Source organism: Pinus tabuliformis, chromosome 2_2, assembly GCF_031772625.1.
Source record: "Pinus tabuliformis cultivar Carrire ecotype Pingquan chromosome 2_2, CPIR1, whole genome shotgun sequence".
Taxonomy (NCBI): Eukaryota; Viridiplantae; Streptophyta; class Pinopsida; order Pinales; family Pinaceae; genus Pinus; species Pinus tabuliformis.
In genome coordinates this window covers 531415777-531428595 of record NC_142300.1, presented here as the reverse complement: position 1 = coordinate 531428595, position 12819 = coordinate 531415777, and the positions used below count along the sequence as shown (strand labels likewise).

General features: G+C 29.0%; 1 protein-coding gene across 1 annotated transcript; it reads right to left on the bottom strand.

The window, feature by feature from the left end:
• Window positions 1–4494: 4494 nt before the first annotated feature.
• On the bottom strand, window positions 4495–9510 carry LOC149193701 (WAT1-related protein At2g39510-like). Its single transcript, XM_089406840.1, has 7 exons — window positions 9253–9510; window positions 8654–8713; window positions 8428–8544; window positions 8056–8290; window positions 7667–7828; window positions 6477–6628; window positions 4495–4927 (listed from the first exon to the last, which is right to left on the bottom strand). The coding sequence occupies exons 1-7, from the start codon at window positions 9441–9443 to the stop codon at window positions 4783–4785; spliced, it is 1062 nt and encodes a 353-aa protein (XP_089262966.1). The 5' UTR covers window positions 9444–9510; the 3' UTR covers window positions 4495–4782.
• Between the last annotated feature and the right edge of the window lie 3309 nt (window positions 9511–12819).

The following is a 12819-nucleotide window of genomic DNA, read 5'->3' as shown; positions in this document are numbered from 1 at the left end:
AAATCTCCCTTGCTCCATCTAATCCTTGATGCCCTCCTAAGGTGTTTCCCTTGCAAACTCCATCTGGGGTTTGAATCCCATGAAATCCATATATCACATTGATGGTATTCCTTCTTCTGGAATTGCCACGCATATATCAACAAGGCGGAGAAAAATTCACTGCTACAATGTGATGTTGTAAACTGTGAATATTTTATTTTAACCCAGCGCTAAACTCGAAATGGAAAAGAAAATAAATATTTATAATGGAAAAAATAAAAGAAATATTTATAATATAAAATAAAATTTAGAAATAGAATTTGGGTTAAATGATTTATTTTTAATAAGAATTTGTTATTTCTGGGCAAGATGCTAAATTGAAAAGAAGAAGAAGAAGTTAAAAATGATATTGGGATGAGTGTAAACATTTAAATATGGCCTCAATTAATAGTTAAAAGTTAAATTAATAAAATAATAAAATTCAATTTGTTATATTTTGATTTTGTTATTAACTTGTGAATAGGCTTTGTTATAATACCATATAACAATACGACAATATTCTTATCAACACTACAAGTCCAAAAACCATAACTTATCTCATAACCAAAATATTTTATAACAATTGACCAGATTCTTAACCGTGGATATTCACCCCCACATTATGGTAGATATTATTAACTTGTAAAAAAATAGCCTTTTTTACAATACCATGGGTCAATACCATAGATTATCAATACCACATGCCCAAAAAACATAACAAAATATTTTATAACAATATGACAATATTGTTAAACATGGATATTCACCCCAACTTTGCCGTGGATATTAACTCTTAAATTGAATTTGTTACAATACCATGGAACAATACCATGGCCTATCAATACCACATGCCAAAAAAACATAACTTATTTCATAGTAAAAATATTTTATTTTAATGTAATTTTACAATATCTTTTTAATTGAATCTAAAAGGGAAAATGTTACAATTTGAGATATATCTAAACCCTTTATATATATAAATAACATGCATAGATCCATCTTAGATAAGGATCCAAGGGATGAGAGCAAGAAAAATGACTAATTATAATATATTAAATATAGTGTCTCATTTTTTAAAGTTTTTCATTATTTTATTTTCTTTGATGTGATTGATCCAAAATATAGGTTTAATATTTTACAACCAATTATGTTTTTGTAATTTAGATAATTTCTTTAACACAACAAAATGTGATCAAATTTAAGAGAGAGTTGGGGAGGGGGTGGAGAGAGGGAGGAAGATAGTGAAAAAGTTGGAGGGCAGAGAGAGAGAGAGAGAGAGAGAGAGAGAGAGAGAGTTGGAGTGGGAGAGAGAGGGACAAAAGAACAAAGACATAGAGAGATAGAGGTGGAGAGAGAGAGAGGAGTGAGAGCGGAGAGGAGGGAAGAGAAATAAGAGGATAGGATATGGATAGGGAAAGAAGGGGAAGGGAGAGAGATGGAGACATAGAGATGTAGAAGCACAAGGAGGGGGGATATAGTGATAGAGTTGGATGGAACAGAGAGAGAGAGGGAGAGTGGTTTGTGGGAGAGAGATAGAGGGAGGTGGGAGATAAGGAATAGAGAGGAAGGAATATCGAGATGAGGAGAGAGAGACGGAAGTGGAGAGGGAAAGAGAGGGAGGGAACAAGAAAAACATAGAGGGATAATGGTGGAGAGAGAGAGGGGGTGAAAAGGGAGTCATGGAGAGAGGGTGACAAAGAGAGGAGAGTGAAGGCAAATAGAGAGAATGATATAGATAGAGAGGGAGAGAATGGGAAGAGAGAGATAGAGAAAGAAGGGAAAGAGAGGGAGAGAGAGTGTGTGTATGTTTGGGAGGTGAGATAGAGAGAGAGAGAGAGAATAAAAAAGAGACACAAATACAAATATAGATATTATATAGTATTTTATAACCAACCTAGATCCATATTAACCCTATAACTATCAAGTGCCAAGAGGGATCCAATCTCCCAAGGTGCAAACCTTTCCTCAAGTTTTGCACCAGAAAAAAAAGTTTGCACCTCGAGAGATTGGAACCCTCTCGGCACTTGGTAGATTTAGGGTTAAGATGGATCTAGGTCAGTTAAAGAGAAATCAAAGTAGTTTTTATTTGATATTATAGCCTTAAAAATTAAATTTTGCTCTTCAAATTAATTTCAAATTGGAACTAGATTCAATGAATATATTTTTAAAAAATACATAAAATATTTTTTTATTAAAAAATATATTTTTAAAATTACAAATTATTAGAGATAAATTATGCAAAGTAATTGGCTCACCCATATACGATGTGAGGATGAATAAGTGTTTAAGGAAGGATAACCTTTCAACCAATCTTTAACAACCTTTCAATTCATTATCACTTGTAAGTTTAGACTGCTTGACACAATTAAGATAACTAACATAAAAAACTGATTCATATTATTGTAATACTTATTAGGTATTTGCATTTTTTTCTTAGACTAAATTAGTCATTAATGTTGGAAATTTTTAGTTGTATTACTTATTGGCTAGTCACATATTTTAACTTGTCACTAAATTAGTGATTTATGTTAGTCATTTTTAGTTCAGTTACTTAAGATTGCTCATTTTTTTGTAATATTTCACTTCGAAAAGTTTTGGTGACTAACCTTTTTAGTCACCTGGTCACTAATATCTCATTTTCTACTAGTGTACTAGTATAGGTATTCCTATTATCAATTCCAGTATGCTTATGATTATTAATAGCAACAAAATAAAAGACATGTTAATTAAATCCAATAAGTTCACATACTACTTTTGTATATTTCTACAACTTGGAAGAAGTTCCTTCTTATAAATATCCTAGAATGGATAATTATTATAAATTATAGCATTAGGAAAAGCTTAAATAGATGGTGGAATTCTTATTATGGACTTGAAAATAATTCTAAATTAATTAATATTTACATATGATATATAAGAAATTCCATTTTGAAACTCTATTTGCTCATGTTATTGAATATGGATTGAATGTTTAGAGATACAATATCTCTAGAGAGTACTCGAGAAAGATAGTGAACAAAAAAATAATCATATAACCTATAATATCAAAATTAAAGGAAATGATCAATATCATATTCTCCACACATAAGTGCATACTTCTACTATAGAAAACACAATTGTCACCAAGAATTTCATATATAAGGAAAATTTAAAGAAGATGGAGGGAAAGTGGCTTGCTAAAATTGTTTCAAACAATAGGTAGAGGAAGATATGGGATAAGGATGGGGAATATTATCTAAATCATTGAGGAATGAGAAAAAGGGTAAATGGATGGTGGAATGCTTATTATGGACTTGAAAACAATTTTAGCATATTAGCTAAATCATTGGGGAATGAAAAAGGGATAAATGGATGGTGTAATGCTTATTATGGACTTTAAACCAATTGTAATTTAATGGATCTTTACATATGATATATGAGAATATTACCTTTGACAATCTAGTTACTAATGTTATTCAATATAGAATCAAAGTTTGGGGATACAATATATCTAGAGAATACTGGAGAAAGATAGTGAACATCCAAAAGAAACTTATAACCTATAATCTCAAAATTAAAGGAAATATTTATTATCCTATCCTCCACACAAAAGTTGGTGCTTCCATTACAGAGAACATAATTATGCCCAACAATTTCATATATAATAACTTGTTAAATAACATGGAAAAGCAAGAGCCTTGCTAAAATTGCTTCAAACAAAAAACAAAACCAAAAGCACCTTCTAAAGAGATCATTTTACAAAACAATGACAATATTAAAAGTATTATTGCATCAAAAATAGAGTAGAAAATGTGGTTCTATAAAAATCTCAAGGGAAAAATAAAATTTAGTTATTATGAGGTGATCAACCATAATGTAAAGGTGACAAGTGTAAATAAGAAAATAAGCAAGCTCAAAATAAGAATGAATTCTAATCGCACCTATCAATTCTAAAGACACTTTGGAATGAAAGGGTGTCTAAACTTTGTGACACCAAGAAAGTTGAAGATGAAAATCACTTTTTCTTAAAAGTACAATCTCTTAAAATATCAAGTATAGACTAAGATTAAATCTCCTTTTCAAAATATTTATTACATGACCCACCTTAATATTCTTTTAACTCAAGAAAACACTATGGCAATCTTGGAAATATTCTTTTAATGCTTTTTGGAAAAATAATAAAATTTTCAAATTTTTCAAATAATATGTTACATTAAAGTTTCATAAACCAAGTTAATCATTATCATTTTCTATTATTATCATTATCATTTTTATTTTTTAAACTTTTGTCCATTCTCACTCAAGTTTATATTTAATTTTAAAACAACATATTTTTATTTATATTTTATTTTAAACTAATATATATTTTTTAAATAATTTTTTTAACAAAATTTTTGTACCAAGTATTTTTCCATTAATAAAATGATTGGTTGAAATGACAATAGAATATTTTCAATCAGAAAAAGAGGGTCTTCAAAGATTATCTTTTCCATTAACAAAAGATTGTTCGAAATGACAATAGAATATTTAAATAAAAGAAATCAGAACACAAAATGAGGGTTTTCAAACATGATGAACATACATGTACTCGCTGTGGTGCTGGATACCTGTCATTTTTTTCAAAGTGAGTCGATGCTATAGGTACCACATGGGTCATGCTAGATCACAAGGCATGGACATCCATGAAATAAAATCTCACCAATGAAAGAGTTCATAGAACTGTTGGGACATAATGAAAATTAAAAGCAAACCATGAGCTTGGAAATTACTTTCCCTGCACATTTTCTATTTTTCAAATGGGGTATCTTCCTTTATCAAAATGTCAGTATGGTTCATGTTGGATTCCCTGACATCTTCAATGGAAATATCGCGCGCTTTTCCCCAGAGTACAGAATAAAGACCCAGAACGATCAATATTGCTCCGACAACACTACAAGATTTGACCATCAACATCAATATAATTAGATACGATTGGTAAATATAACAAGTTTGAAATTTTCAAAAATAAAGAGGGTGACAGTGTCAAAGTAAAAAGTTTCGTTATTTTTATTTCGATTCATAGTGCATATTTTGGAAATTTGATGAACATAATCGAAATCAACTATTTAATTTTAGTGAATTTTAGTGATATTTATGAAGTCAGAAATATTTTGAGATTCACAAGAGCGTACAGTCAGATTCAATTATAGTAACCTTTTTGTTTGGGAGAAAAAATATTTTTAACCACTAAAAAATAAAATTACTAATATAAATGTAATATGATTATATAAAGGTTAAATCTATTTTTGTTTAAATTTTTTAGAGTGTAAAATATAATATTATTTTTTATTTTTAAAATTGTAAATTTGAATGCTAAATAAAATATATAAAAGGTTATTTCATTACACAAATTAAAATGTTTTTTTATTATTAATGTATTTTTAAATATAAGTTAGTATTAATTTGTATTAAAATATTTTATTCATAACTCACATTGAATATTTTTTTATATACAATTTTAACAAAAAATTTTCTAGATATGTATGAAGTTGATATGGACATAATTTAATTAATATAGATATTCGAATAGTTTATTTAAGTTTCTTTCAAATATTTTTGAAAAATATAAGATATAGACATCTTAATGATACAGGTTTTTACTTGTAATGGTAAATTATAGCATATTATTTTTTTGACTTCTAATTAATTTACATTATTTATTCTCACTAAATAACTTACACATCCCCCATACAGGGTTGTAGAGCCACCATAGATCCATTTATGTAAGTATCCAACCTGAGCTAAGAGGGATCAAATTCATTCATGTGTAAACTTCCTTAGAGTGTAAAATGCAATGTGTCATTTTACATTATTTAAATTATATTTTTGAATAGTATATAGAGTATATATAAGACCAAATATAATGTTTAACCATACAAGCTTAATTTTTTCATGTTAGATACATAAATTTCTTTAAATTATCTATCTATATCTATCTAGATATATAGATATATAATTGACATTAAAATATTTTACATAACATGTACATAGAGACAATTTATAGTGCAAATTAAAATGTTTTTTGTTATTAATATATTTTTACGTCAATATTAATTCTTAATAAAATATTGTATGGATAATCCATATTGAATATTATTTTACATACAATATTGAAATATAATAATTTTTTCCTAGATATAAATATATATGAAATTGAAATAGACATAAAACTTAGTTAACATAGATCTTGAAATAATTTATTTAAATTTATTGTTAAAACAATTTTCAAAAATATAAAATTTAAACATCTTATTTAAATTACTATAACATATTTTTTATCTTTATTTTTTATTTTTATTATTTTGTATTTAAAACATAATTTTTATTAAAAAATTATAAATTTAAAAAATAAACAAATTTACACATACCTCTTAAAAAAAATATAAAATCAACCTCTAAATTAAATAAATCTCCGTTCTCCTCAAAAATTCTTTACTTACCTTCCTACTCTAAGGCACACACGGAGAATAATAAACTCCAAAATTGCCGTGAGAATCGTGCCTACTGGATTGAAAATTGTTACGAATACAGGCCCCTTTTTGCTAATACACCACGCTTGCAAAAACATGCCCAATGCTGAACATAATATTCCCTGAAACATTCAATATATTTACGTTAGAGAATTATCCAATTTTAGCTTGGAGTTTTACCATATCTTTCTGAACTAGATTCTTGGCTAAAAATAGCGCAAACAGACATTGTTTCGCATGAATCATAAACAAAATAAAATGGAACACACTTACTTTAATGGAATGAAATGGTACATTTTGTAAAATAAATTTGATATATTAGAATAATTATATTAATAAATATGGTTAAAATATTTATTGATATTAATTTTATATATTTATTAGTATATAAAATGACGAAAATATAATAAATTTGTATATATCAATTACAATTATTAATGTAGTTATATTTATGGTAGATTAGTTGACTGTGAGTGAAGAGTAAGCTTGATCATGATTGACAAAATTAACCTAAGTTGAAAAAAATTGACTAAAAATTAACCATAGTTTACCAATAATATAACAATATATTAATGTTATAACTTTGATGTAACAAGGTTATATTGATATTAACTACTATTTACCATTATCAACCATGTTCAGAATAGTTGATGTTACATTGTTAATGGTTTATTATTGTTGGCCATAATTAACCATTATTACATAGTTATAATAATACTACCTTTTACAACTATTATTTTTCATTTTATTATAAATTTCAGAATATTTTGAAAATTGGACCACCATGTTCAGAATAGTTGATATTACATTATTAATGGTTTATTATTGTTGACCATAATTAACCATTATTACATAGCTATAATAATACTACCTTTTACAACTATTATTTTTCATTTTTTTATAAATTTCAGAATATTTTGAAAATTGGGGGACAGAACCTAAGTGAATTAGCTACCCTGGAATTCCTTGAATTTCTAAAATATTTTAAAATCTTCTATCATCCAGCACTTTACAACTAATAAAAACTTACAAACAAGAAAAAAAGAAAAAAAAAAAAAAGAAAAGAAAAGAAAAGAAAGGCAGTGAAGATACACTTACTGATTCTAAAGGCTGGCAGAAAAAAATATTAATTATGAAATAACAGTCTAGCTGATACTTACCGTATACAAAACGCTCAAGAGCTTAATATTCCACCCTATAGCCCACACATTAGATTTCCTATCCTCGAATATAACAGCAATTAGGGCAGACTCTACTGCTCCAATAAGACACATGAGCGTTGTTAATGATAACTGAACCGGATACCTCTTCAGAACATGTGCCTGCATTCAAATTTCACTGATCAATTCAACTGTGTGAAACAATTTCTCCACCCGGAGGAGCCAGGTACTCTGCAGCCAAAGTCAGCACTGTGTATGTCTTCCTATGTGTAACCCTAAAAATATCGGAAACCTATTAAATTTCAGTGTTGCACATGGAATACTTTTCAATCCCTCTTGGGGTATATATGGAGAAAACATATAGAGTTAGAAAATTACGTGACTATCACCTGAAAACAAAGCCATGCAGACCAGATGACGATGCTCCCAAAGACCAGGATGGACCCAAGCACAATGCTATCCGGCTTAGAATACAATGTAATTAGATGACTCTTTATGCCATATGAAAAATATTTAATAGCAGGGCCCTTGTATAAAGTCATGACCATTGCACCAGTGACACAGATAACTATGCCCACAACCTTTGCCTGTCCACTTAAATTTCTGATATTAACTTTCTCCAGTCTAGCAAGGAAAACCATGATGAACCAGCATTGATGTTAAATTATGAGATGCACTGTAACCCAAACAAAATCTGAACCACAATTCTAAAAAATTGGGCTTCCATGACATAATACTAATGATATAATAACAGTATCTACCTTAGGATTGTTGCCATTGCCAATGTGAAAATGGGTACTAGATTGAGTGCGGCCGAACCAAATGTAGATGAGGTGTAATACAATCCTTGAAAATAGCAATTCTGAGCGATGGTGTTTCTGTAACGGGACGTTAACAATTCATCAGATAAACTGTGTTGCAACGCTGATTCTAGAATATGAAGGCCAGTAAACAGAAAGAACGCTGGAATGGTTAGCAACTGCTTACCCACTTGCAAGCAAGAAAATTTGAAATAAGGTGAGCCAAGTGAAAGGCGGGTGTTCCTTTCTGCAAAAGTTGAAGACAAATTAACTCACATCTATATCCAGGGAGCAAATGCTTATATATGGAATATATTGTTACATTTGGTCTCTCCATTTGACATTTAACTGATTGTTTTATTGAAGGGAGAAAATGCTTATATATGCAATATACTGTTACATTTGGTTTCTCCATTTGACATTTAACTGATTGTTTTGTAAATAAATAAAATATATTATTTAAAAATTATTTTATTCATTTTCAGAAGTAAGTTGAGTGGGGATGTTCTTAATTCTTAGAAAAATGGGTTTTCTTTCCAATTCTTTCAATACAAACAAAATAATCTACATAATTTACATATAATTAATATAAGTCATTGTTTTTTAACATAGATACAGATATATTACACGAAACAATAACTTTCATAAGCGGAGATAAACTCATCATAAAATATAAATACAAGAAAAAAAAAAACTAAACCCACACAAACCAACTAACCAACTAACTTGCTCCAAATCTCATTAATATATAATTGTAATCTCATTAATATATAAAATAGTACACACCTTTCCAAAAGATAAGCCAAAGGAGCTATAGCTAATGTTGCAGTAAGCTGTCTGTAGGTCACAAAAACGAAGCGACTCATTCCGTCTATGAATGCAACTCTGGCGATGATGTACATGCCTGCAAATGATATCTGAATTATAATCTGAGCAATATAGGGTTTGAAAGTGTCAATTCCCTTGAATGAAACCATTCTGATGATCCTGCTTATCCACCTACAATGTAGTTTCAATGGATGCAGTGCAAGCAAATGGGTTCAGTGTCCTTCTTATTTCCGCAGTAAAGAAGGGTTCCACGCGTGAGTTGATTAGATTGAATGAAACACACTGAATAAATGAATATTGCCTGGAATAATATTGTCTATTAAAGCAAGATCAGGTATATATATCCACTCTGTAGATTACGTATAATAATATTGTCTATTAAAGCAAGATTAGGTATATATATCCAGTCTGTAGATTAGGTATATATATCCACTCTGTAGATTAACTGATTAGCTGGATATGGGTAAGGAAGCACTTAGTTTGATACTATGCGGATGTTTTTCCTTTCAAACATTCTTGAGAATTTTGTGGGTTGTCGGTCAGAGGAAAAAGTGATGATAAATATGAAACAGATATTCCTGCCCTATAAAAACCTAAGGCTGGTTAATAATTTATAATAGAAATATACTATCATAAGGAATAACATAATTAATTTTGATTATTGTAAGGAGCACGCAATGGAGATATATGAAAAAACGAATGATCTATGCATTTACCCTGAAAGATGTGATAATGAATGCCATTTTATTTTTTCAATATTATTATACTTAAATTACAAAATAATTTCCTTATGATAGTAATGGGTTTTAATCATTATCTATTTGTAATTCATTAACATAGTTTTTTAAACATCAAAATATATTATTCAAAAGGGAAATTATATATATAGAAAATATCAAATTTTATTTAAAATTTTTAAATATTATTTCTAATATTTAATATATTCAAAATTAAAATGAAAATGAACCTAATTTGATTATATATATAAATATTTTATGAAATTATTTAATTAAATAAATAATTATATATTTTTTTGTTTTTAGTTTTTTAAATACATATTAAAATTAAAACATGCTTCTAAAAAAATAAATTATTCTAAATTAAAACTTGCTTTATTATAGCCCATGGGTTTTTGGATTGACAATGAATGGGTGCGCTGTTAAGGCACTCCTTGCCATAGGTCACTCATTCAAATCCCCCGTGGGTTCTTACCTACCAAAAAAAAAACTTCCTTTATTATTATTATATTTTTTATTAGATATGTATAATTTAATATATTGAAATTTTCTCTTCATCTAAACAAAAGTATTATATTGTATTCATAACAATATCCTTATAAAATAAGGAACTCATAGTCACCACAATTGGGCATCCTAGATTTCTTTTGAATCATTGACTTTTATAAGTGATATGATCAATGTTTCCTATATTCACCATAGATATGGTGAAGTCAAAAAAGAAGTTGTTCTTGTTATTGTTGTAGTTAATAACTTTGGGGTCTTTACAAATATTGGTCTCACTAAAGAATTTATTAGGAAATTACATAATGAGGGCCAATTTGTAGGGTCAATGCAAGGTTATGGGTTGTTTTTGCCTACAATTATGTAAAATATTGTATTCATCTATTCATATATTTAAGTTGGACTAAGTGGCTTATTGTATTATTTCTAGGTATATTTTTTGTTTTGTTATAAATCCCTTAAATTCTTTTAACTCAATAGATCTCGGCAAAGAAAAAGGAGCCTCAAAAGGGGCCCATCTACTTGTTCATAGCATGTTCATGTACTCTTCATTTGAATCAAATGAATTCATTTATCTATAGTTATTTCAATAAGGAGATTTAAGCTAATTAGCTTTCATAAATTATTAGTAGGAGGACCTAGCTCAACCGAGAGAGAAATGTTGTTAGAATTTGATAAATGGATGATCACCACTATGACATAATTTGATGGGGAACCTTGAGCTAATCAATAAAAATAATTCCATGTGTGGATTTAATTTTTTTTGGAGTTTTTCAGATGAGCAAGGAGGAGAAACATGATTCGAGCTTTTGAATACATCCATGACTACTAGGCTATGAAAAAATGTGTGAATGGAAGAAAGAAGCTTTCTTTCGAAGAGGAAATGTTTCCAAGCTAGCCATATTCCATACAAAATTGAGAGAGAGAGACCGTAAATTTTATTTTGTTGAGGAATAGAAAAGAAATTTTGAAGATCCTATTCAATAGATTCCCCTTGCAACTAAAAACATATCACAATAGCCTTATGGATTTCTGTACAAACCTATTTTTTTTAGGGGCAAGGGAACATAAGCCAAAAATATGTTTCTTCCTCATTACAACACAAAAAACATCTTCCTTATCCATGAAAATACTTCTTTTGAAGTAGATACTAGGTAAGGGGTTCACTATTAAGCAAGAGCCACATGAAATTTTTTTATGTGGCACGAAAACTTCCCCTCCATGAATTTTTCCCCACCATGGAGATGGAAAAGGTTCCAAATCTTGTGAAAGAATAATGTATCCAAATTTTGGATAATAACCACCTATGGGGTTAGGAGATCAAATAAGTTGGCCTATGTGATCCACCAAGAGGAGGAAATAAATTTATATAGATCTTATTTAAGAGTTCCAATCATGCGAAAAGTCACCTTTAACATCTAGGTCCCAATGTTTAGGCCATGACGTAAGTTGCAATAAATATTCTTTCCTCATGAGCTAATTAAGAAAGTAGAAGCCATGTCTATTAAGTATCTATATGAGTAAAGGAGGAAGGGCTTGTAAGTGTTGGCAACCAATCCAATGGTCCTTATGATTGAAGACTTATGAGGCATCCCCAATTCACGAAATCAAACATTTTCCTTTGTTAGAAAATGTTGGATGACATCTTTCCAAAAAATATAACAATATTAAGAAACTTTTCTCTTGCTCCCTTCTCCAATCCACAAAAGTGATATGAAGGAAGTATTTTAGTTTTTTTACCTATGCCCAAATGTCATTACCCTAGATTAGTCTTCAAACACATTTTGTAGCTATGGATTATAAGAATAAACAAATAATTTTCAAGCCCCAACCACTCAATACCTTTTGGTTAACCAACCTCTTCCATGAAGTTAGCACAACCCACCAAAAAATATATGAAAGATAATTGCCAAATTTTCATTAGAATTATTTTTCGAACGCAGGTCAAAGAGATCCAATAAACTGGTATTTCTTTAAGAACTTCTAAAAAAATAGATTTATCATGCTAGGAAATCCATTTATGACACTAGAGATGAATTTTCCTTTAATTTTGAGCCAAAATCTAGAGCTAATCATTTTTTCTATGGTCACTCAACTTTAGAAAGAGAACAATATATTTGAATCTAGAGTTGATATTCATTACAGGGTTGCAAAACAAACCCAAGATATTAGATATGTCAAAATTGGACATAGCCAGGGAAAAATAGTAAATTTATTCCTCTTGATTCTCATCCTAGTAGCATTACAAAAAGTAGAGAGCATATCCAACAATTCTTTTATTCTA

Excerpts from the sequence above, each read along its gene's own strand:
- LOC149193701 (XM_089406840.1), bottom strand. The coding sequence starts at position 9,443 with ATGGTTTCATTCAAGGGAATTGACACTTTCAAACCCTATATTGCTCAG. Across the intron at positions 8,545-8,653 it reads ATTTTCTTGCTTGCAAGTGG|AAACACCATCGCTCAGAATT; the intron begins GTAAGCAGTTGC and ends GTCCCGTTACAG. Across the intron at positions 4,928-6,476 it reads GTGTGCCTTAGAGTAGGAAG|TGTTGTCGGAGCAATATTGA; the intron begins GTAAGTAAAGAA and ends CAAATCTTGTAG.